Genomic DNA, 26112 nt, shown 5'->3' on the forward strand with positions numbered 1-26112 from the left:
CACAGCTAACTTTACCATGTCGCTACCTGTCTGCTCCGCGAAAGCGTATGACGTTGCGGCAGTATGTGACGTATGTAAGAAGGTGCGCTTGTTTTATGTCTCTGTGAGAAGCAGATACAAGAAAGAGTGAGAAAAGCCTGAAGTGTAATGCCCGCAGCTAAAAGCAACTGCGTGAGGACGTATACTCGAATATCACGATAGTCATTTTCTATATGGCACAGCCCTACTTGTTAGTACAACTATAGTACAGTATATACACGGTCAAGCTGTGTACAAACAAAACATGAAATGTGGGCTAATACTTTACAGATACTGTAGTATGATTGTTCATGGTTTTCAGTCAGTACAGACTGGTGTTCTATCGCATTGTGTTGTGCATTACAAACTCAAAAGCCATTCAGCTGTTGACGCTGAGGCATTAGCTTAACGCTTGCCTTAGCACTGTGAGTGTCTCTGTGAGCAAGGCAATGTGTTAGTAGTACGCTAGAGAAACATTTCCTCAGTGTTAGCTCTTACGATAACATTGTCGCTACAGCTTAGTTATTATACAGGTTATGAAATGCAAATTAAGTATTGTTAGCGTTTTTCAGAAGTATGTTTAGAGTGATTTAGAGGCAGAGTGAATTGCTCCCATTAGCTGCGTTGCTCGCCACTTAGAACAAACCGATTATTACAAATTAGAATGCACAAAAAACATGTGTTCTTGTCTCTCATAAGAATTTTGAACGATAGGCAAAATCCCCCTCATAAGTGCAGTTCCCTTTTAAAGGCCCCCTCTAATGGTGACAACATTGGCCCTTATTTCTTATTCGAAAAATTCGAAAAACAAATCAGCAGCGTCGTTCAAAAAAGCTTTTATCAATTACGCCAAATAGCGAAAGTGAAACCGCTTCTATCAAGACATGATCTTGAGAAATTAATCCACGCTTTTATCTCGACTCGTCTTGATTATTGTAATGCCCTGTATGTTGGCATTAGCCAGGCCTCCCTCGCCCGCCTGCAGCTCGTGCAGAACTCTGCTGCTCGTCTGCTAACACAGACCCGCAGACGTGAGCACATCACCCCTATTTTAGCGTCCCTTCACTGGCTCCCTGTGCGTTACCGAATACATTTTAAACTCCTTTTATTTGTTTTTAAATGTCTAAACAACCTGGCGCCAACCTATCTCTCCGACCTCCTTCAGCCTTACTGCCCCACCCGATCCTTAAGATCAGCCGATCAGCTGCTGTTGACGGTCCCTGACACAAGGCTGAAGCTTAGAGGTGACAGAGCTTTCGCCGTTGCTGCTCCCAAGCTCTGGAACGACCTACCCCTGAGTGTTAGACAAGCCTCCTCTCTTCCTGTTTTTAAATCTCTCTTAAAAACATACTTTTATTCCATGGCTTTTAACACTGAGTGATATCCATCCTGCAATGGCGCCCCATAATACACCTGCTGTGATCCTGTTTTTATGTTTTTATGTTTTTATTAATTCTATTTTAATTATTTATTTTTTATCGTGTTCTGTTTGTGTTGTGTTGTGTTTGCTCGGTACTCGTTTTATCTTTTAACCTGCTCATTGTACAGCACTTTGGCTACCCCTGTGGTAAATTTTAAATGTGCTCTATAAATAAAGTTGATTTGATTTGATTTGATTTATTCCTAAAAACGATTTAAAAAAACAAACTCCCCCCTAGAATAGAATTGGTAGTGATTTTAGGCTTGTTTTCTGATGAGTTTCAGCACATTTCGGAACGCCCCTTTTGGCTCCAAAATGTGGGCGGGCCTGTATCAGGCTGCTGACGTCACCTATAGAAGACTGGAGGCAATTTCCTTTTTGCGTATGTGTTTTGGTAACATCTTCACACTGAATCACTTATATTCATGCAGAATTTGAAGCAATTATCCTATGGCTGCCAGATGCATTGTTGCAGGTTGTAGCAAATAACTTAAAAGGGGTCAGCCTGCATACATTTCAAAATGATGAAAATATAAGGAAACTATGGAGCTCGCCACTAGGGCTGGACAATTAATTGAAATGTAATTAAGATTTTGGCTTCTCCTGATTATAAAAATATTTGAATATACAGAAAATTAAGATTTCAGTACTTTTTGTATGACTATGTCTCCCGGCTGGCCTGGGAACGCCTCAGGGTCCCCCGGGAAGAGCTGGACGAAGTGGCTGGGGAGAGGGAAGTCTGGGCTTCCCTGCTTAGGCTGCTGCCCCCGAGACCCGACCTCGGATAAGCGGAAGAAGATGGATGGATGGATGGACGGATTATTTTGGTCACAAAAACCGTGATAAGAAATGTTCATACCGTGACATCCCTACACCCACAACACATTTCATCTGCTTGTGTTGTTGTAAACGACATCGTCGATATAATATCAATGTACAAACAGGACAGTAGTTGCAACTTGAGAGGCTCGCTCTTTTTTTTTATCTTTTATTTTACAGCTTCAAGTCGTAAACAACAGCACACTTCTCCCCTTCACAATAACAGCGCTGTGCGCGACATCCGGTCTGACTGAAAAATAAAGATTTCAGAAAAGTACCTTAAACAAGCATAATGTACTTAAAGCACTTATTGATACATTACACAATTTCTATGCTTTGACCTAAAATACTGGTCAAAATTGTCCAAAGATGTATTACACAGGGACGGCGTGGCGCAGTGGAAGAATGGCCGTGCGCGACCCGAGGGTCCCTGGTTCAATCCCCACCTAGTACCAACCTCGTCATGTCCATTGTGTCCTGAGCAAGACACTTCACCCTTGCTCCTGATGGGTGCTGGTTAGCGCCTTGCATGGCAGCTCCCTCCATCAGTGTGTGAATGTGTGTGTGAATGGGTAAATGTGGAAGTAGTGTCAAAGCGCTTTGAGTACCTTGAAGGTAGAAAAGCGCTATACAAGTACAACCCATTTATCATTTATCATTTACCCATTTATACACCAATAAATGTGAGGATTTTTGCATTTAATTAACAAACGTTTTATTAAATCTTTATTTTTGGCACAAAAAGCACACACTCTGTGGTGGTAAAAGGTAAAAAACGGAATTTTAATAATTTTTTTATGGGAAATAGAAGTTTTTTTTATATATATATTGTTACTATTTTTTTTACTTGATTCATTACTACAAACCCCGTTTCCATATGAGTTGGAAAATTGTGTTAGATGTAAATATAAACGGAATACAAAGATTTGAAAATCCTTTTCAACCCATATTCAATTGAATGCACTACAAAGACAAGATATTTGATGTTCAAACTCATAAACTTTATTTTTTTTGCAAAAAATAATTAACTTAGAATTCCATGGCTGCAACATGTGCCAATGTTGTTGGGAAAGGGCATGTTCACCACTGTGTTACATGGCCTTTCCTTTTAACAACACTCAGTAAACGTTTGGGAACTGAGGAGACACATTTTTTAAGCTTCTCAGGTGGAATTATTTCCCATTCTTGCTTGAAGTTGTTCAACAGTCCGGGGGTCTCCGTTGTGGTATTTTAGGCTTCATAATGCGCCACACATTTTCAATGGGAGACAGGTCTGGACTACAGGCAGGCCAGTCTAGTACCCACACTCTTTTACTATGAAGCCACGCTGTTGTAACATGTGGCTTGGCATTGTCTTGCTGAAATAAGCAGGGGCGTCCATGGTAATGTTGCTTGGATGGCAACATATGTTGCTCCAAAACCTGTATGTACCTTTCAGCATTAATGGCGCCTTCACAGATGTGTAAGTTACCCATGTCTTGGGCACTAATACACCCCCATACCATCACAGATGCTGGCTTTTCAACTTTGCGCCTATAACAATCCAGATGGTTCTTTTCCTCTTTGTTCCGGAGGACACAACGTCCACAGTTTCCAAAAACAATTTGAAATGTGGACTCGTCAGACCACAGAACACTTTTCCACTTTGTATCAGTCCATCTTAGATGAGCTCAGGCCCAGCGAAGCTGACGGCGTTTCTGGGTGTTGTTGATAAACGGTTTTCGCCTTGCATAGGAGATTTTTAACTTGCACTTACAGATGTAGCGACCAACTGTAGTTACTGACAGTGGGTTTCTGAAGTGTTCCTGAGCCCATGTGGTGATATCCTTTACACACTGATGTCGCTTGTTGATGCAGTACAGCCTGAGGGATGGAAGGTCACGGGCTTAGCTGCTTACGTTCTCCAGATTCTCTGAACCCTTTGATGATATTACGGACCGTAGATGGTGAAATCCCTAAATTCCTTGCAATAGCTGGTTGAGAAAGGTTTTTCTTAAACTGTTCAACAATTTGCTCACGCATTTGTTGACAAAGTGGTGACCCTCGCCCCGTCCTTGTTTGTGAATGACTGAGCATTTCATGGAATCTACTTTTATACCCAATCATAGCACCCACCTGTTCCCAATTTGCCTGTTTACCTGTGTGATGTTCCAAATAAGTGTTTGATGAGCATTCCTCAACTTTATCAGTATTTATTGCCACCTTTCCCAACTTCTTTGTCACGTGTTGCTGGCATCAAATTCTAAAGTTAATGATTATTTGCAAAAAATGTTTATCAGTTTGAACATCAAATATGTTGTCTTTGTAGCATATTCAACTGAATTTGGGTTGAAAAGGATTTGCAAATCATTGTATTCCGTTTATATTTACATCTAACACAATTTCCCAACTCATATGGAAACGGGGTTTGTAATTCATTTCCGTTTGTTCTCTTAAATTACATTTAAAGTTGAGTTTGGGTGGTACAATAAGTAGTCATGTTTTCAAATGAGTGAATAATCGTGTTATTAAATGTGATTTCAGTATAAATCTAAATAGTCATGATTATTATTTTTGCCATAACCATATAGCCCTACTCTCCAGTCAAAAAGACTTGCACAAAATGGGATAGACCAAGTTAAGTTAAGTTAAGTTAAAGTACCAATGATTGTCACACATACACTAGGTGTGGTGAAATTTGTCCTCTGCATTTGACCCATCCCCTTGTTCACCCCCTGGGAGGTGAGGGGAGCAGTGGTCAACAGCGGTGCCACGCCCGGGAATCATTTTGGTGATTTAACCCCCAATTCCAACCCTTGATGCTGAGTGCCAAGCAGGGAGGTAATGGGTCCCATTTTTATAGTCTTTGGTATGACTCGGCCGGGGTTTGAACTCACAACCTACCAGTCTCAGGGCGGACACTCTAACCACTAGGCCACTGAGTAGGCCAGAGGTGTTGCAGCGATCATTGTATGATTCTGACTTTAGAGACGAAGGGTTTTGGTCAGAGTTCATATGGAAAACAAGTAAACGACTCTAACCAGATGCGATACCGAAGATCAGTGGCACCCTCGAGTTTAGAGGGAGTGAGTGAGAACCTGCAGAACAATGGAGAAAGTAGAGCATAACCGGTGCTAAAAAATGAGAGGATAAGATATATACTTTTATTCATCCCACAATGGCAATATTTTGTACATTTTTACATACAGTAACCCCAGTAAAACGTGATGAAAAACTAAAAATAAGTAAATACTGTAAATAATCCAGATATTGCACACTAAATGATTGCATTATATATAGATACTGTACTTAAAAAACAAAAACAATATACAGGGTAAGTTGCTTGTGTTCTAATTTGAAGCCTCTTCTATTGATGTTTTCCTCAAGATACTTGAAGAAATGCTTAAAGAGCATGATGATCTGCAGCTGCACCGCTCGCAGCTGGGGCCCAGTCATAATTGGCCTCTTCCTCCTCGGCTTCAGGATCGAAACAATACGTTTGAAGTCTGCGATTGGCCTTTTTAGCCTCTGAATCTAAAATCTTCTACTTATAATTTGAAACAAAGCCTTTTTGCATAGATGCCATTTTTGTCCAAACTGGTGTAAAATTCAAAAACGTTACATTTCCATAGTCTTTTATTTTATTTTTTTGCTTATATTGTTAACTAGTTTTGAAGTAATCATTGAGCAGGGTGACAAAAACATGATATCAAAATAATAGTTTTATCTGCATTTTTCCACACTGTCTATGCGGGGAGATGGGATCCGGTTCTGTTAATGATGTCACACCAAAAGGCGGCAGCATATCCAGTCTGGCGATGGAAAGGGAACGTTCCAAGTACAGTTATTCATCAACCGATTACCGTATTTTCCGCACTATAAGGCGCACCGGATTATTAGCCGCACCTTCAATGAATGGCATATTTCATAACTTTGTCCACCAATAAGCCGCCCCGGACTATAAGCCGCGCCTACGCTGCGCTAAAGGGAATGTCAAAAAAACAGTCAGATAGGTCAGTCAAACTTTAATAATATATTAAAAACCAGCGTTCTAACAACTCTGTTCACTCCCAAAATGTACGCAAATGTGCAATCACAAACATAGTAAAATTCAAAATAGTGCAGAGCAATAGCAACATAATGTTGCTCGAACGTTAATGTCACAACACACAAAATAAACATAGCGCTCACTTTCTGAAGTTATTCTTCATTCGTAAATCCTTCGTCTTCGGTGTCCGAAGTGAAAAGTTGGGCAAATTTACGATCCACTGGCAGATGTTGGCGTCGTCTGGCGCTGCCTCCTCGTCTTAGTGAAGGTGTGTTCGCCTTCTGTCATCCATTGTTCCCACGCAGTTAGCAGTCTAGCTTCGAATGCCCTGTTGACACCAATATCTAGCGGCTGGAGGTCTTTTGTCAATCCACCCGGAATGACGGCGAGTATTGAATTAAGCGCGTAAGCGTGTCTCTCAATGTGCTGTTATGAGCTAGTAAATATAACAACTACACTACCCAGCATGCAACGATAGTTACGAGCATGCGCGGTAGCCCTGAGAAGCGTTGTTGTATGCTGGGAGTTAGAATGTGGTTATGAGCAGGCTGCGAGTAAACGTTGAGAACTCAGTTAACACGCCTCGTCTGCATTATTTATAATTAGACAGACAACACACTTAATAGGAGCCATTTTGGGGTCTTTACATAAACACACAAATGGAAATGAAACGTCACATATCCCAGCATGCACCGCGCGCTTCTTCTACGGGGAAAAAAGATGGCGGCTGTTTACCGTAGTTGCGAGACCTAAACTTTATGAAAATTAATCTTAATATTTATCCATATATAAAGCGCACCGGGTTATAAGGCGCACTGTCAGCTTTTGAGAAAATTTGTGGTTTTTAGGTGCGCCTTATAGTGCGGAAAATACGGTAGTCAAAAACAGATTGATATTATGAGAAATAACAGCCAGATTAATTTTCTAGAGGAAAAAAACCACATAATTATGAAATTTTAGTCACGGTACACAACAATTTTGGTACGGTTCGTACCTCGGTTTAGAGGTCACGATTCGGTTCATTTTTGGTACAGTAAGAAAACAACAAAATATAAATTTTTTGGTTATTTATTTACCAGGGCTTTGCTGTCCGTAACACACACGCACACACACCGCAAAATGAGCTAACGTTACGCTAAAAGCGAATTAGCCTTCACCTCAAGCCAGGACTGCGAGCGAGCTGAACTGCCTTTTATATTTCTAGAAGGTCAACGGACTCCTAGTGATGTTACTAGTAGTTGACTGGGAGGTGTTTATTATAATTTGGGGAGAGTCCGCTGCCTGATGCTTACCTGCTAAACGCTAAGCACTGACTACATGCGCCCTGAATACGCACTGCTGATTGGCTGTTACCGCTCTGTGTGTAACCAATCAGATGGTTGTGTGGGTGGGACAATGCTGGGTGCTGTGTAGAGCCGTAGTCCCCAACCTTTTTGTAACTGCGGACCGGTCAACGCTTGAAAGTGTGTCCCACAGACCGGGGGAGAGGGTTTTTTTTGTTGTTGTTTTTTTTATTTTTTTATTTTTTTGTCATAAAAAAATACAATCATGTGTGCTTACGGACTGTATCCCTCCAGACTGTATTGATCTATATTGATATATAATGTAGGAACCAGAAATATTAATAACAGAAAGAAACAACCCTTTTGTGCCATTGAGTGTGAATGATTGTAAATGGGGGAGGGAGATTTTTTGGGTTGGTGCACTAATTGTAAGTGTATCTTGTGTTTTTTATGTTGATTTAGTAAAAAAAAAAATATATATTTTTTTTAATTTCTTGTGCGGCCCGGTACCAATCGATCCACGGACCGGTACCGGGCCGCGGCTCGGTGGTTGGGGACCACTGGTGTAGAGGACTGACAGAGACAGAGGCAGAAGGAAGCGGAGGTGCCTACTTAGTAGGTTCGTGTGGAAACTCGTTCAGTACACCTCCGAACCGAACCGAAACCCCCGTACCGAAACAGTTCAATACAAATACACGTACTGTTACACCCCTACATATGGGTCCTTTTCAGCTTTCTGAACAATGGCCAGCAACATGTCTGAAATGTTCAATTTCCCTCCATGTTTCACACACTCACTCAAACATGGGTCAATGAACAACCAAGTACACTTGCTGTCCTACCCAAAGTCCATTAACACACTGTTTGACCCACAAACTAGATCTGGACAGTCGACCGCTTCGTCCATACGTGTTTTTGCAAACCAAATTTGTGGTCAAAAAGCAACTGCTTCTTAATAAAAATGTCAGCAGAGGAACACGGGTCCTTCTTTCTTGGTAAAACAACGAGAATGCACCCATTTAAATTTTACAGAAGTGGAGGGAAAAAAACATGTCCACAAACTGCCATAAGTTACAAAATCTTTTATTTCGCCTATTCTCTTTATGTTTATGGCCATAGTTGCAAGTAAATGTGCAAACAATGGTTACTTGTTGGTTATGTCGACAACCCCTTGTGTTGATGTGAGTCAGCCAATCTGAGGGATGTTGACTTAAAGTTTTTTCACAATGTTGCTTCTCAGTAAAATATGAACTATTAATTTTAAGCATCAATCATCAATTTCATTTTGAAGTGTTCTTTAATAACCAGCTGGTCAGGCGTATTGATCTGGTTCCTCCACAGTTCCCCCCCGAGAGATGTGGTAGAAGAAACGAGGGTTCGAGACGAGCAAATGTCACTTTCACTTTGTCAATGCATTCATGTCTCCTCTGCTTCCGCTTTTCCTTTGGCAGTTAGTGAGGTATTCTTGCGTGTCATGTTGTTTGGATTCACTGTGACTCACCAGATGTCGGAGTTTGTTCTTCCGGTACAGAATGATCGACACACATTGATGTTCCTCAGTCCTATTTGCGTCACACGTACACAGCAGCTCTTTGATGGATTCATGGTTATGGTTAGCTGTGATTGGAGATGATTGTTGGATTGATTGTGTGAGCACAGCACATGGGGCATTATTTATTTTGGCATTTTCACTTTTGCGTCATTTGTGATATATCGATTTAAAAGATTCAGTCATCCAAGGCTCTGATGAGGAATAGGTATATGTTGGACACAGGAGGAATTAGATTTTTTAAGGCTGACTTTCTCCTTCATTTGTTAGTGTTGACCAGCTTGCTAGAATGCTTCCAGTGTGCACATACTGATTGTTCATTCCTCTCCCTGCTTCAGTGATTTCCTGGTTAAGGTGGTGGAAGTGTCAGACAGCAGCCAACAGAAAACCCTTCGGGGCCATGAAGCGCCTGTGCTAAGTGTAGCCTTTGACCCCAAAGATGACTTTCTGGTGAGTAAAGTTAGATAAATCTGATTTATAGAAAAAAAGAAATGCAGATGCTTATACTGTGAATACAAGTAAAACAGACCATGGACCATTCTACTGAATGAGTGCAATTTACTAGTTGGAAAGGTCTCAAAATAATTACATTTCTCTACTTAACTACCATATTTTCCAGACTATAAGCCTCTACTTTTCCCATGCTTTGAATCCTGCGGCTTGTACATAGGTGTTGTTAATTTATGGATTTTTCTTCCCTAACGACTAAATTATGGAATAGATTACCGGTAAGCAAAGAAATCAATGTACTAAAATGATCGGCATGGCTCAGTTGGTAGAGCAGCAGTGCCGACAACTTGAGGGTTTCAGGCTAGATTCCAGCTTCCGCCATTCTCGTCACTACCGTTGTGTGCATGGGCAAGACACTTTACCGACCTGCTCCCAGTGCCACCCACACTGGTTTAAATGTAGTTTAAATATGTACCGTATTTTCCGGACCATAGGGCGCACGGGATTATAAGGCGCACTGTCGATGAATGGTCTATTTTTTATCTTTTTTCATATGTTATGCGCACCGGACTATATTAAAGAAGTCATGTTATTATTATTTATTTTCTGAATTTAAAACATTTCCTTGTGGTCTACATAACATGTAATGGTGGTTCTTTGGTCAAAATGTTGCATGGATTATGTTTTACAGATCATCTTCAAGCCGCTTTCTGACAGTTGCTTCAGGATGCGCCGTTTTGCGGGCGGTCTTTTCTACGTGGCTCACTTTTGGCAGCATCTTCCCCCCGTTATCTTTGTTGTAGCGTGCAAGGACGAGAGTGGAAGAAGTGTCAAAAGATGGAGCTAACTGTTTTAATGACATTCAGACTTCACCTAAATCAATAACGTAGCAGCATCTCCTCATCCGAAAAAACAAAACCACACCGGATGTGTCCCGTGAAAAAACGTCCGACCGAAACTCTAATAACTAAAATTCCTTGGGTGAATAACTTAAACTCACTATGCCGTTGTGTTTTAGCGCTTTCATGGCGAGTTTACTGACACATATAAGTAAGCGGAGGATGAATGTCACATAACAAGAAGATAGAGAAAAAGAAGAAGCTTATCAACTATGTCATCGCGCGGACACGTGCGGTTTTCAGGATTTACGCAGATCCCAAATACAGATCAGCAGGTAAGAGAAGGTAAGAAAAGTTGCTTTTGCACAATATTGCGAAACAAAACGCCAGATAATGTCTTACTTTATACACACACCATAATAATACTTGTATGTTTAATGCGAATCCTTCAAGCGGTGCGGCTTCATAGCTTACCAAAGTCGTACTAAAAAATGTTGACAGATTTTTGAGCACCGTGTGTAATGTTCTATATTTTCAATGGAACATTTAAAATGTTGGTGTTGTTTACTTGAGACATATTGCCATCATAGTGGCAATATACCCTTATCTCTTATGTCGGACTGCCATCGACTGGTCACACTTATCATTACACCATGTACCAAACCAAATAGCTTTGAGGTGGGTAAGCTCAACCAAACGTATTCCTTACATTAAGCTCACTGGGTTATAAGGCGCACTGTCGAGTTTTGAGGAAAAAAAAGGATTTTAAGTGCGCCTTATAGTCCAGAAAATACGGTAGATAATTGTTTTTACTGTGTAAAAAGCCTTGAGTCTCTAGAGGAAAAGTGATATAGAAGTATAATTTACTTCACATCAACTTTATAAAACTGTTAAAATTCAAAGTTTTTACAAAGCACAAGGAGGAGGAAACCCTAATAAACATCTTGAACCGTATTAAAAAAGGAGAAAATCGTATTCAACTCATTAAAGAATGAATAAAGACATCAATGACTTCTGTTTTATTTGATCAGCCCTTTCACTACCGTGTTACAGGGACTGTTTGGTATGTAAATTAAGGTAACATTTACCAAATCTTCCTGTGTAAATATCTAATTTCACAACGTACTGGTATACAGGTAAAAGCCAGTAAATTAGAATATTTTGAAAAACTTGATTTATTTCAGTAATTGCATTCAAAAGGTGTAACTTGTACATTATATTTATTCATTGCACACAGACTGATGCATTCAAATGTTTATTTCATTTAATTTTGATGATTTGAAGTGGCAACAAATGAAAATCCAAAATTCCGTGTGCCACAAAATTAGAATATTACTTAAGGCTAATACAAAAAAGGGATTTTTAGAAATGTTGGCCAACTGAAAAGTATGAAAATGAAAAATATGAGCATGTACAATACTCAATACTTGGTTGGAGCTCCTTTTGCCTCAATTACTGCGTTAATGCGGCGTGGCATGGAGTCGATGAGTTTCTGGCACTGCTCAGGTGTTATGAGAGCCCAGGTTGCTCTGATAGTGGCCTTCAACTCTTCTGCGTTTTTGGGTCTGGCATTCTGCATCTTCCTTTTCACAATACCCCACAGATTTTCTATGGGGCTAAGGTCAGGGGAGTTGGCGGGCCAATTTAGAACAGAAATACCATGGTCCGTAAACCAGGCACGGGTAGATTTTGCGCTGTGTGCAGGCGCCAAGTCCTGTTGGAACTTGAAATCTCCATAGAGCAGGTCAGCAGCAGGAAGCATGAAGTGCTCTAAAACTTGCTGGTAGACGGCTGCGTTGACCCTGGATCTCAGGAAACAGAGTGGACCGACACCAGCAGATGACATGGCACCCCAAACCATCACCCAACCATGCAAATTTTGCATTTCCTTTGGAAATTGAGGTCCCAGAGTCTGGAGGAAGACAGGAGAGGCACAGGATCCACGTTGCCTGAAGTCTAGTGTAAAGTTTCCACCATCAGTGATGGTTTGGGGTGCCATGTCATCTGCTGGTGTCGGTCCACTCTGTTTCCTAAATATAATGTACAAGTTACACCTTTTGAATGCAATTACTGAAATAAATCAAGTTTTTCAAAATATTCTAATTTACTGGCTTTTACCTGTATATCTATGGCTTATAGATATATACATATAAATGTGATATATGAAAACGTTTGTCCTTCTAAAATTTAGTAGGTGCAGTTTACAGTCCAGTAAATAAAGGGGCCAAATCAACTTTTTTTTTTTTTTACCTGTGGGCACCGTCTTGTGTATTTGGGGTGTCCATGTGTCCCGAAAACTTGAATTCAAACAGAGGATTATTATTAAATTCAATTAATGCAAATGGCACCGATTCATTAGCTACAGTGTATGCCCTTGTCTCATTTTGTTTAAATGTAGGAATGATCGTCCTATATGTTGGTAACATATAATCCAGTTGATGCTCCATGCATCGGGGGTCTCCAAGGGAGGGCCGGAAAATGAAAGGATGTGGAACAGGATTTATTTGTCGTACCACAAATAAATTACAATTGTACAGGAAACGCTGATTTAGAACTGTTCTATATAAAATATATCCTTAAATAGAGCTGGGTGATCTGGCTAAAAACTATATCAAGATATAAGTGTTTTATATTGGTCGATATCGATTTGTGTTAAAATGTTATAATAAACCTGCTCAGTGGCCTTGTGGTTAGAGTGTCCGCCCTGAGATCGGTAGGTTGTGAGTTCAAACCCCGAGTCATACCAAAGACTATAAAAATGGAATCCATTACCTCCCTGCTTGGCACTCAGAACCAAGTGTTGGAATTGAGGGTTAAATCACCAAAATGATTCCCGAGCGTGGCCACCACTGCTGCTCACTGCTCCCCTCACCTCCCAAATGGAACAAGGAATGGGTCAAATGCAGAGGTTAATTAACCTAGTGTGTGTGTGTGTGTGACTATCAGTGGTACTTTAACTTTAACTTTATTATTTAAGCATGGAAAAAAATATGCTAGGCAGTAATTGTTATTTAAAACTATTGAACCATCCATCCATCCATTCTCTACCGCTTATTCCCTTTGGGGTCGCGGGGGGGGGGGGGGGCTGGAGCCTATCTCAGCTAAATAACTATTATTTTAAAGTAGCACATTTGTTATATTTTGTCATTTATTTTGTTTATGTAGTCCTGCACTTTAGTTTCTACCTGTTGTTTCTGTTTACCCGAATGGGGAACGGACGAGGGTTGAAAAGAAAAGAGAGAACACGTGTTGCTGTGTTAAATAAAGTGGAGTCAAACTTGTCCCGCTGTTGTGGTGTTTTTAGCAAGGAAGACCACAAAATTAATATTCTCTGAACAACTCAACATGTTTAAACCTTTAACTCATAGCCTCCGAGATTGTTGACTGACAAAACAATTGGGTTACAGCTGTAATCAGGGCTAAGGTGGTCCACGTTGGTCTGACTACGGTCCGTTTTAAGAATCCAAAAAACTGCCATAATGTCAAAGTGACTTTTCCTGTTTTATCAACAATTTCTTCGCTCTCTGCAGGACTCATTTTTAGTTTCTCTTCTCACTTAAGAATCAATCAATCAATGTTTATTTATATAGCCCTAAATCACAAGTGTCTCAAAGGGCTGCACAAGCCACAACGACATCCTCGGTACAAAGCCCACCTAAGGGCAAGGAAAAACTCAACCCAGTGGGATGTCAATGAGAATGACAATGAGAAACCTTGGAGAGGACCGCAGATGTGGGTGACCCCACCCCTCTAGGGGAGACCGGATGCAATGGACGTTGAGTAGGTCTAGCATAATATTGTGAAAGTCCAGTCCATAGTGGATCTAACATAATAGTGAGAGTCCAGTCCAGAGTGGGGCCAGCAGGAGACCATCCCGAGCGGAGACAGGTCAGCAGTGCAGAGATGTCCCCAACCGATGCACAGGCGAGCGGTCCACCCCGGGTCCCGACTCTGGACATCCAGCACTTCATCCATGGCCACCAGACCTGTGACCCCCCTTCAACAAGAGAGAGGGGGGCAGAGCAGAAAAGAAAAGAAGCGGCAGATCAACTGGTCTAAAAAGGGCATCTATTTAAAGGCTAGAGTATACAAATGAGTTTTAAGATGGGACTTAAATGCTTCTACTGAGGTAGCATCTCTAATTGTTACCGGGAGGGCATTCCATAGTACTGGAGCCCAAATAGAAAACGCTCTATAGCCCGCAGACTTTTTTGGGCTCTGGGAATCACTAATAAGCCGGAGTTCTTTGAACGCAGAGTTCTTGCCGGGACATATGGTACAATGCAATCGGCAAGATAGGATGGAGCTAGACCGTGTAGTATTTTATACGTAAGTAGTAAAACCTTAAAGTCACATCTTAAGTGCACAGGAAGCCAGTGCAGGTGAGCCAGTATAGGTGTCATATGATCAAACTTTCTTGTTCTTGTCAAAAGTCTAGCAGCTGCATTTTGTACCAACTGTAATCTTTTAACGCTAGACATAGGGAGACCTGAAAATAATACGTTACAGTAATCGAGACGAGACGTAACGAACGCATGAATAATGATCTCTGTGTCGCTGGTGGACAAAATTGAACGAATTTTAGCGATATTACGGAGATGAAAGAAGGCCGTTTTAGTAACACTCTTGATGTGTGACTCAAACGAGAGAGTTGGGTCGAAGATAATACCCAGATTCTTTACCGTGTAATTGTTTGGTTATCAAATGTTAAGGTGGTATTATTAAATAGGTGTCGGTGTCTAGCAGGACCGATAATCAGCATTTCCGTTTTTTTGGCGTTGAGTTGCAAAAAGTTAGCGGACATCAACGACGAGACAACAAGATGACGCAACCAAACTTGATAGTTGATCGTGTTACCTGATTAGCTGTTAGTAGGTCACTCCCACTGATCAGTAATCACTTCCCGCGTTGCTCGGTTACCACCGCGCCAGTGCCTTTGTTCATGGAACTAACCTTGCTCTGCAATTACCGGTTTCTTCTGATATTGAAGGAAAAAAAAACATGGACCGTTTTATCAAAGACATTTTGTATTAATATCGACTACGTGTATATCGCGATATATATATTGATATGGTTTTATCGTCAAACCCTATCCTTAAATTACTTCTGTTGTGATCTGGCCCTATGACGGAAATATAATTAAAGTCAAATTAACTTGACCTTCTTGGGAGAGGCGCCCTGTTCCACCTCATATAATGATAGAGATCAGAAGCTATCCAGAACAATGTTCTGTTTTTATGCATACAGTATGCAAGGAAAATATGAAAATGACTAAACAACAATTACACAAGTCAGGCCTTGTTAAACACTCATTTTTGTTCACAGTTACATAGACCATTGATCATGGATCCACATCAAATGCTTCTTTTGACAGGCTTCTGCCAGCTGTGACGGCTCCGTCGTGGTGTGGAATATTGAAGAGCAGGTATGTTAACACCAGTAACCTAATGCCATTGCACGATGCTTACCTCTTGCTTTGATTCAGACTCAAGTGGTCAGCTGGCCTCTGCTGCAGAAGACTAATGACATCAGTAATGCAAAATCATTGTGTCGCCTAGCCTGGCAGCCTCGCACAGCAAAGGTATTTTTTAAATTTTATTTTATTATTATTTTTTGTCATAAAAAAATACAATCCTGCGTGCATACGGACTGTATCCCTGCAGACTGTATTGATCTATATTGATATATATTGTAGGAACCAGAAATATTAATAACAGAAAGAAACAACCCTTTTGTGCGAATGAGTGTGAATGAGTGTAAATGGGGGAGGGAGGTTTTTTGGGTTGGTGCACCAATTGGAAGTGTATCTTGTGTTTTTTATGTTGATTTAATAAAAAAAAAAGTAAAAAAAAAAAAGTTGTTTTTATTTATTTCTTGTGCGGCCCGGTACCAATCGATCCACGGACCGGTACCGGGCTGCGGCCCGGTGGTTGGGGACCACTGCTCTAAGGTACCTAAAAATCTGCAATACACTCAGACTGCAGTAAGTGAACAGCAAAGTAGCGAGAGAACACTGTGGAACATCTTATTTTTCCGTCATTTAATAAGATAAACTCAATATCTGCATCATGTATGCATATTAATCAAATATGAATCCAAGCAATGGCAGTAAATGGATTTGCATACAATAAGTGTCAATTAAACTGTCGTTCGCTTGTGCAGGTTAACCATTATAGCTAATTTTTTTAGCAGTCAAATGCTATTTACTAAATAAACACCGCTGTCATCCCATTGCGCACGTTTAGGAGAAGCTGTCTCTTAAAACGTTCAAAACCCGCATAGACAATGACTTCTGCACAACAACACACAAAACGAAAGCTAAATGACACTTTCAATGTAAAATGTTTGAAAATGTAAAAAATTGCATAATCATGGGGGATTTTTAACTGGTAGCTCCAAATACATGTATGGGAAGCACTGACGTTATCTCATTGATTAATGTTGCTAAGAAATGTTAATTTCTTAGCAATTGTTCATTGCTAAGAAAATGTATCTGGTTAGTTTTTAGCTGTTCCTGTGGATACCAAGGTTCACCTCTACAAGAGAGGGTCCTGGGATCATGTGAGCACCCTGTCTGATGATCTGCTGACTCAGGTGAGTTTCTATAACTCAGAATTAACTGTTTATGAGCAAGTCATCTTTCATAACGGAATTTATGTGTATCGTATCAATGCCCGGTCTTTACAGTGTCCACTGTTTTTGTTTGCAGCCTATTAATGTCCTGGCATGGTCTTCGTGTGGACAGTTTTTGGCAGCAGCCAGCGTGGGCGGGGTCATAACGGTATGGGACGCGAACAGCAAACTATGTGTGGAGAGGTATGTAATGCATCTATTTTTTAATTCAGAGCCACTCCATCAAATCAGTTACATCCAGGAAATAAAATGTGCCCTACGCATTGATCTCACTGCTTATTTAATACATACAAACTATGAATTTAAACTACCTTAAACACTGTAAAAATAGCATTAATTGCCTGTACCTACTTCCTACTGTACTATGAAATATAATTATTCAGCGTTAACATATTTTTACTCGTTTGTGTTACTCTCCATCCCAAATACTGTATACCTGAATTGTATTTTTTTTTTATCTAAAAAATGTATATACAACAAATTATGTCCCTGGTTTTTCACTCAGACTTGTTACCCTACTACATATTACCCCATTTTTAAAATAAATGTTATTGTTGAAAGACCATAATTTATTTTGTGTTAACATGCTATGGGCATACGTGCCATGTCGTAATGTATTGTAGGGTGTCAAACACCGGAGGGCTTTAAGGGCAAAAACCAAATTATTTAAATCAAAGACAATCGTAGGAAATAATTTAAATATTTAATTGACATTGTTATAGAGCCATCCATCCATCTATCCATTTTCTACCGCTTGTTCCATTCGGGGTAGCGGAGGTGCTGAAGCCTATTACAGCTGCATTCGGGTACACCCTGGACAAATCGCCACCTCATCACAGGGCCAACACAGATAGACAGACACCATTCACACTCACACTAGGGCCAATTTAGTGTTGCCAATCAACCTATCCCCAGGTGCATGTCTTTGGAGGTGGGAGGAAGCATTCTGGGTTATTGTCGGACTATAGTTGTGATAAGAAATGTAATCATTTTCAAATTTTAAGTATCAGTATGGCCAATAATGCCTCTGTAACTACTTGGTATTTGATAAATACCCAAATTGGTGATTTTGCCCAAAACTAATGTAAAGTTTCCAAACAACAGAAGGATAAGTGCTTAATACATTATAACAGAAGTGTTTATAGAACCATGTTACAACGGAAAGTAAACGTAAAATTAGCAAATACATTAATATTAGTTGTAAGAAAAAATACAACTGGTAATGATGCAATATGTTACTGCATTTGTCAGCAGCCAAATTTTGGAGCCTTTGTAACCCATTTTGAAATGGTTCTTTTATCATTTACATACCAAACAATATATTGTGATGTATAGTGTTATAGCAAGAGGCTGCAATATACAGTATATTGCCCATCCATAGTTTTTGGACAAACTTTTTATAAAGGATTTCCCTCCAAATGCAGTGGGAGTAAAGAATCACAAAGGCGGACAGTAGATAGACACATCTAAGAGTTGTTTTGTTAAGGTTGCATCATTTGCTCCACAGGCACAAACATGAGAAGGGCTTTACAGTGTGTGGTTTAGCCTGGCATCCGTCTGGCAGTCAGATTGCTTACACTGACACTGAGGGCTGCTTGGGACTACTGGATGGTTTCAGCACATCTGTGCCCATCACCCCCAAGGTAATGAATGTCCTGTTGTGTGTCTAAATTTCAACTTTAGGTTATTACTGCATGCTGTGTTTGAATGCCAAGTCAATGGCATGGTCTCTTATCACAATTGAGCCCTAGAAAATGTTAGTTTACAATAAATGCCATTAGGTGCTGCAAAATAACATGACTTATGATTTACCTACATTTTTTGTTATGACTTTTACGGTGGAAAAGGGCCTTCGGGCAGCACTGTTTTCGTCCGCCTCGATCTCAGCTTCCATGCAGAATGCTTTGGCTTTTCATCCGTTCTTAAGCACACTACCTGGGCTAGTCGGGGTGCATTGCAATGCACAAATGTCCCCTGTGTTGTAGACGTAGTTTAAAGACATCCTTCTTAAACTGACCTATTGGTATTCTTGTGCTTCATGGTGACATCTGTCTCTTGTTTGTCATTAGGCCACTGCAGAAAAAAGCGAGCGAGGCTATGACAACCTATTTGATGATGATGATGATGATGACGCCCAGCTCATAGATGAAGGATGGAGTGACGCCAAGTCCCCCTCTAAGAAAGCAATCAATGGGGTCAAGAACGACGACGATGACGACGATGATTTCTTAATGCCAGCAACAGGGCGTGTGAGGAACAGAGGCGCAATCCTGGATGATGAAAATTCACTTGGTGAGTGTTTTAATGCATCAAAAGTACAGATGTCGCCGATATTATCGGCCGATAAATGCGTTAAAATGTAATATCGGAAATTATCGGTATCGTTTTTTGTTTTTTTTCTTGTTTTTTTCTTTCTTATTAAATCAACATAAAAAACACAAGATACACTTACAATTAGTGCACCAGCCCGAAAAACCACCCTCCCCCATTTACACTCATTCACACAAAAGGGTTGTTTCTTTCTGTTATTAATATTCTGGTTCCTACATTATATATCAATATATATCAATACAGTCTGCAAGGGATACAGTCCGTAAGCACACATGATTGTGCGTGCTGCTGGTTCACTAATAGTACTAACCTTTAACAGTTAATTTTACTCATTTTCATTAATTACTAGTTTCTATGTAACTGTTTTTATATTGTTTTACTTTCTTTTTTTATTCAAGAAAATGTTTTTAATTTATTTATCTTATTTTATTAATTTTTTTAAAAAGTACCTTATCTTCACCATACCTGGTTGTCCAAATTAGGCATAATAATGTGTTAATTCCACGACTGCATATATCGGTTGATATCGGTATCGGTTGATATCGGTATCGGTAATTAAAGAGTTGGACAATATCGGAATATCGGATATCGGCAAAAAGCCATTATCGGACATCCCTAATCAAAAGCTGTCAAGACTTGATCTTGGTTGTTTGCTTTTCCGGGATGCAGCGGAAAGTTGGCACGGGCGAGACGGGAATGGAGGTACATGATTTATTAATATCAAAAAAAAGGAATAAATGAAAGCGCGCACAGTGGCGGAGAACAAACTATGAAAAACAAAAAGACTATAAACATGGAACCAAAACTTACTTTGACAAGGGACATGAAGCAGGATCTTAGACGAATGGACAGAGCATAAATGTGGTGTGATATGGGGTGCGAGGTCGTCAGAAAAACAAACTGAAAAACACTGAACTTAAATACTACAGACATGATTAACGAAAACAGGTGCGTGACTCAAGACGTGAAACAGGTGCGTGACGTGACAGGTGAAAACTAATGGTTGCTATGGTGACCAGACAAGGGAGTGAAAAGACAGAAACTAAACAAAACATGACTTAAAACAAAACATGATAATACAGACGTGACAGAACCCCTCCCTTAAGGACAGATACCAGATGTCCAAGAAAAAAAAACTTAACAAAAGTCATGGGAGGGCGGGAGGGGGACATGGCGGTGGGTCGCCAGACCACGTGTCCCCGTATCCACCGGGGCAGAGTTAGGTGGCGGCGGCGAGTGGAACGCCGCTGCAGCAGGCGAGGCGGACGCCCAGGGAATGGCCACATTCGTGGCCGACTGGGAGGTGGGCGCACTTGGCGTGGCGGGCGACCAGGTAGCGGCCATATCCGTGGCCGACGAGGAGGCAGGCGCGTCGTCATCGTGGCAGGCGTGGCTTGGCGTGGTGAGTCAGGCGGCGAAGCTCGGCGTGGTGAGTCAGGCGGCGAAGCTCGGCGTGGCGCGTCAGGCGGCGAAGCTCGGCGTGGCGCGTCAGGCGGCGAAGCTCGGCGTGGCGCGTCAGGCGGCGAAGCTCGGCGTGGCGCGTCAGGCGGCGAAGCTCGGCGTGGGTCTTGGTATAGGTCTTGGTCTTGGCGTGGGTGTTGGTCTTGGTGTGGGTCTTGGCATGGCGGGTCTTGGTCTTGGCATGGCGGGTCTTGGTCTTGGCATGGCGGGTCTTGGTCTTGGCATGGCGGGTCTTGGTCTTGGCATGGCGGGTCTTGGTCTTGGCATGGCGGGTCTTGGTCTTGGCATGGCGGGTCTTGGTCTTGGCATGGCGAGTCTTGGTCTTGGCATGGCGAGTCTTGGTCTTGGCATGGCGAGTCTTGGTCTTGGACTTGTTGAGCTGGTACCGGAGCTTGGCGTCGTGGAGCTGGTACCGGAGCTTGGCGTCGTGGAACTGGTACCGGAGCTTGGCGTCGTGGAGCTGGTACCGGAGCTTGGCGTCGTGGAGCTGGTACCGGAGCTTGGCGTCGTGGAGCTGGTACCGGAGCTTGGCGTCGTGGAGCTGGTACCGGAGCTTGGCGTCGTGGAGCTGGTACCGGAGCTTGGCGTCGTGGAGCTGGTACCGGAGCTTGGCGTCGTGGAGCTGGTACCGGAGCTTGGCGTCGTGGAGCTGGTAGTGCAGGTGGAGGTGGTCTTGCTGGGGGTTGCGGCTTGGCATGGTAAAAGACTGGTAAGGGCGGTCGTGCTGGAGGCTGTGGCTTGACAGGTCGGAAGACTGGTGGTGGCGGCCGTGAGGGAGGCTGTGGCTTGACAAGGTGATGCTGATCCACCCCACCTGAACAATTCCCAGCCCTAGCCCCCCCCTCAAGGGGCGGATACCAGACGCGCTCCCTGTGGTCTGGAACTCTCTGTAGGGGTGGGCGGAGGAGGGCAGAAACTTCCCCATTAAATTGTCCAAATTGTCTTTCTTGTGCCTGGGATTGAGTGGGTGAAAAAAAATTGTTTTGTGTCTTGGGTGTGGCTTGAGTCCTGGGGAGCGGGGAATCAAAAGAAAAAGAATTCAGAAAAAAAAATCCTGGTCTTTGACGTCATCCGGGCGAAGCTGCTGCTTGCTTCCGCCCGGAGAGGGAGGGGCATGTGGGAGCGGCGTGTCCTGCTGGCTCGCGGAAGTTCTACCTGACGTCCTTCGTTGGGAGCGGCGCTTCCGCGGCTGAGGTGACGTTGTGTCGTCCTGGGACCAAATGAAGTCTCTATACTCCATGGAGGAGTAGCGCCGCGTTTCCTCCTCCATGGCGCACAGGACCGCCCAAGAAGCCTCGTCGAACATGTCCAACTCAGGTGCGGAAAAGCGGGTCTGCTGACGACCTACTGTCAAGACTTGATCTTGGTTGTTTGCTTTTCCGGGATGCAGCGGAAAGTTGGCACGGGCGAGACGGGAATGGAGGTACATGATTTATTAATATCAAAAAAAAGGAATAAATGAAAGCGCGCACAGTGGCGGAGAACAAACTATGAAAAACAAAAAGACTATAAACATGGAACCAAAACTTACTTTGACAAGGGACATGAAGCAGGATCTTAGACGAATGGACAGAGCATAAATGTGGTGCGGTATGGGGTGCGAGGTCGTCAGAAAAACAAACTGAAAAACACTGAACTTAAATACTACAGACATGATTAACGAAAACAGGTGCGTGACTCAAGACGTGAAACAGGTGCGTGACGTGACAGGTGAAAACTAATGGTTGCTATGGTGACCAGACAAGGGAGTGAAAAGACAGAAACTAAACAAAACATGACTTAAAACAAAACATGATAATACAGACATGACAAAAGCAATGCAATTGGATAGGATTGTCTAATTTAAAGAGGTAAATAAATAAAGCTGTTTATTATTTAAACTTTTTTTTTTCTCTGTTCATTTTAAATACTGTTTAACGTGGATGAAACTGTTTATGAAAAAAAATGTTGGTTGACCTGAAACATTTTTTTTTTTTCGTGAAGTTTGACACCTGTACTGTAATTTCCGGGCTTTAGAGCGCACTTAAATCTAAGCTTCAAACTCCTAAATTTAGGAAACATTTTATTTTGTGCATATAATGGCTTTACATTTCTTTAAGCCACATGTATACTCATTGAAACATGACATATTTACACAGGTGCTTGTGTTCATTCACAAATATAACAAAAGACAGAAATGTCTTTGAGTGTGGTCTTTAACATTCTCCTCCTCCTCCTACCGCTGAAGTTGTCTTCTTCGGGCCTGGCGGTCCGGCCTTTAGTTAGTTAATGATGGTAGAAATCTGTTTCCTGCAGCAGCTTTTTCCTCTTTCAGTGGCAGTGTCGATATTCTTCGGCTTTGGGGCTGTGCAGTGTGCAATTTGTTTTGTGGTTTCTTCTACATGATGAGGTTAATCACAATGCGCTAAATGGCTGATTGAATGATTGTGTAAGCGCATTTGTTTTAATGTGAAAAATTTCATGAACCGTCAATTTCAATGGTCTGATGTGACAAGGCAAAATTCATTAGCAACTTAAAGCTTGTGAAACCAGAAAAATCCACAAATTATAAGTTGCATGTGTTTTGGACGTTTCTGCGTGTTTGCCCTGTTGGCCACTGGAAAAAATTGTGGTTAAAACTAATGCTGCAATGATTAACCCATTAATTCAATTAGAACAATACTTTGATTTATATTCTGCTTCTTCGTTTAATTATGAAAGCTGGACCACATGGAGTGCCTGGAATTTTAATACTGAACCGCTAATACTGTATACAATGTTGGGGCTGATTGATGGATTTTCCCGCTGTGGCAGAGCACATCCGTCTCTGAAGAGCGGCAGCACATTCACACACAACCACACACATCCACACTTGACTTTCATTCCCTAACACATCTTCCCTCTCGTCAAGGCCATTACATTAAGAACATCAGTAACGCAGTTTCCCTTCTCTTCCTACTGTTAACTAAAACTTAAATGTGGACACAACTTACACGTCATGCTGTGTTCTCTCCGCCGGCCAAACCGTGTCATCACGTTGGTTAAACACATATTTTTGCACGCATGTCGAGGAAATGCATGTGACGGACTTCAAAGCTGAAGAATGACCAGGCCATCGAAAAAGGAAAAACAAGCTACACGGAATGGAAATCCAGCATCCCTAACACGCCCCAAAATTGCGGAACGCAGGCAAAGGAGGACGATAAGGACAAAGACAGTGCTTCCGGTACTCTACCTTACGCCGGTAGCATAACCTCCTGTGTAAATATTTCATAACTTTTATAAATGCAGACATACTCAGTGGCCTAGTGGTTAGAGTGTCCGCCCTGAGATCGGTAGGTTGTGAGTTCAAACCCCGGCCGAGTCTACCAAAGACTATAAAAATGGGACCCATTACCTCCCTGCTTGGCACTCAGCATCAAGGGTTGGAATTGGGGGTTAAATCACCAAAATGATTCCCGGGCGCGGCCACCGCTGCTGCCCACTGCTCCCCTCACCTCCCAGGGGGTGATCAAGGGTGATGGGTCAAATGCAGAGAATAATCTCGCCACACCTAGTGTGTGTGTGACAATCATTGGTACTTTAACTTTAACTTAACTTTATGTTAAAAGTGTATTTTCAATGTTTATGATGTGCATTTATTAGAAAAAATTAATTACGGTTTTGGCAAGCAGAAAAAAGTTGTTTATTTCAAATATTTTTCCTAAAACACACATTGAGGCTAAAAAAAAAGTTTTTATTCAATTAATCGGTCAAACTAATCGAAAGATTATTATATTACTAAAATAGTCGATAGTTGCACCCTAGATGAAACGTGCCTATACGGAGACAAACCCTATTTTTATTTGGTTTCCATCCATCCATCCATTTGCTACCGCTTATTCCCTTTTGGGGTCGCGGGGGGCGCTGGAGCCTATCTCAGCTACAATCGGGCGGAAGGCGGTGTACACCCTGGACAAGTCGCCACCTCATCGCAGGGCCAACGCAGATAGACAGACAACATTCACACTCACATCCACACACTAGGGCCAATTTAGTGTTGCCAATCAACTTCTCCCCAGGTGCATGTCTTTGGTTTGCGGTTTGTAAATTCAAAAGTTTGTACAAGAAGGGATTTTAAATCAAAGGTTCCACTGTATTTTAGAAGAAGATGTAATTAACCTATTGAATACATCAAAACTTGTTTTACAATAAATAAAGCAGGGTAAAATTAAGCTTCTAGAATGATCTTCCCAAAGACCTAAACTTAACATACTGAACAATTGTGGACTACTGGTCCGTATCAGGAAACCAACCCTTTTAAATAAACTATATACTATACTTGGGGGTGTCGATTAGCCCAAACTATACTATACTCTATCAGCCATATATATGACAACATACAATATAGATTATATACATTTGGCAGATGATAGAGCTTTTAATACCATCCTTACATTGTGATAATGCATGTTGAGGACACATTCGATCTGTGTCCGGCAAATTTGACAGCAACAAGCGAACGACCGCGTCTTCACGAACTGTTGCATTGTCGCAAGCGGCTAACGTCTCTTCACAGTGCAAAGCCACTTCTAAGCAGCAATCCTTGCCTCATGGCAGCAAATAAACGATGTTTCTTACAAGTACAGAAGTATTATTACTGGAAGACGAGGAATAGCTAAACATTCTCTGCTCTCTCAGTGACATTAAACTATGGCTGTCACCGGATTTTCTTCATTTAAATTAGAGCAAAACTGAGTACATTGCACCCGGTTTTAGCACCCCAACCCTCGCTTCTGCTGTGAAAAATCTGACCTTACATTTGAAAAACAAATGAACTCTGTGGTTAGAGCAGGTTTTTTCCAGTTGAGGATTTTGACAAAGGTGAAGCTTTTTCTGCAGAGGGCAGACCTTGAAAAAGCTATTCATACTTTCATCAGCTTAAGACTGGACTACTGTAATGCCTGCTTTAGTGGACTAAATCAGTCACTCCTCCACAAGCTCCAGTTAGTACAAAATTCCACTGCTTGCCTCCTCACTAATGCTCAAAAACATGCCCATATTACCCTGGTTCTCTTTGCTCTCCATTGGCTCCCAGTATGTTTTAGAATATATTTTAAAATCCTTCTTTTTGTTTTTAAGGCCATCAATGTTGTGTCCCCAGCATACTTGGCTGATATTTTAACTGTTGGCTACCCACCAAGAAAATTGCGCTCATCTTTGCACACATTTTTAGAAGTACTAAGGCCCAAAGTTTTTAAAAAATGGGGGGGGGTCGTTATTTTGCCGCATCCGCACCAAGGTTATGGAACTCACTCCCACCT

At 41.7% G+C, this 26112-nt stretch overlaps 1 protein-coding gene across 2 annotated transcripts in view; it reads left to right on the forward strand.

Moving 5' to 3' along the window:
* Nucleotides 1-26112, forward strand: part of wdhd1 (WD repeat and HMG-box DNA binding protein 1) — an 88534-nt gene that overhangs the window by 18423 nt on the left and 43999 nt on the right. For both annotated transcript variants that reach the window (XM_061975055.1, XM_061975056.1), the window contains exons 5-11: nucleotides 9455-9566; nucleotides 15780-15830; nucleotides 15891-15986; nucleotides 16907-16999; nucleotides 17115-17221; nucleotides 18546-18681; nucleotides 19108-19330. In XM_061975055.1, coding sequence (XP_061831039.1) covers nucleotides 9455-9566; nucleotides 15780-15830; nucleotides 15891-15986; nucleotides 16907-16999; nucleotides 17115-17221; nucleotides 18546-18681; nucleotides 19108-19330 — 818 coding nt within the window. The remainder of the gene's footprint in view (nucleotides 1-9454; nucleotides 9567-15779; nucleotides 15831-15890; nucleotides 15987-16906; nucleotides 17000-17114; nucleotides 17222-18545; nucleotides 18682-19107; nucleotides 19331-26112) is intronic.

This window comes from Nerophis lumbriciformis, linkage group LG15, assembly GCF_033978685.3.
Source record: "Nerophis lumbriciformis linkage group LG15, RoL_Nlum_v2.1, whole genome shotgun sequence".
Taxonomy (NCBI): domain Eukaryota; kingdom Metazoa; phylum Chordata; class Actinopteri; order Syngnathiformes; family Syngnathidae; genus Nerophis; species Nerophis lumbriciformis.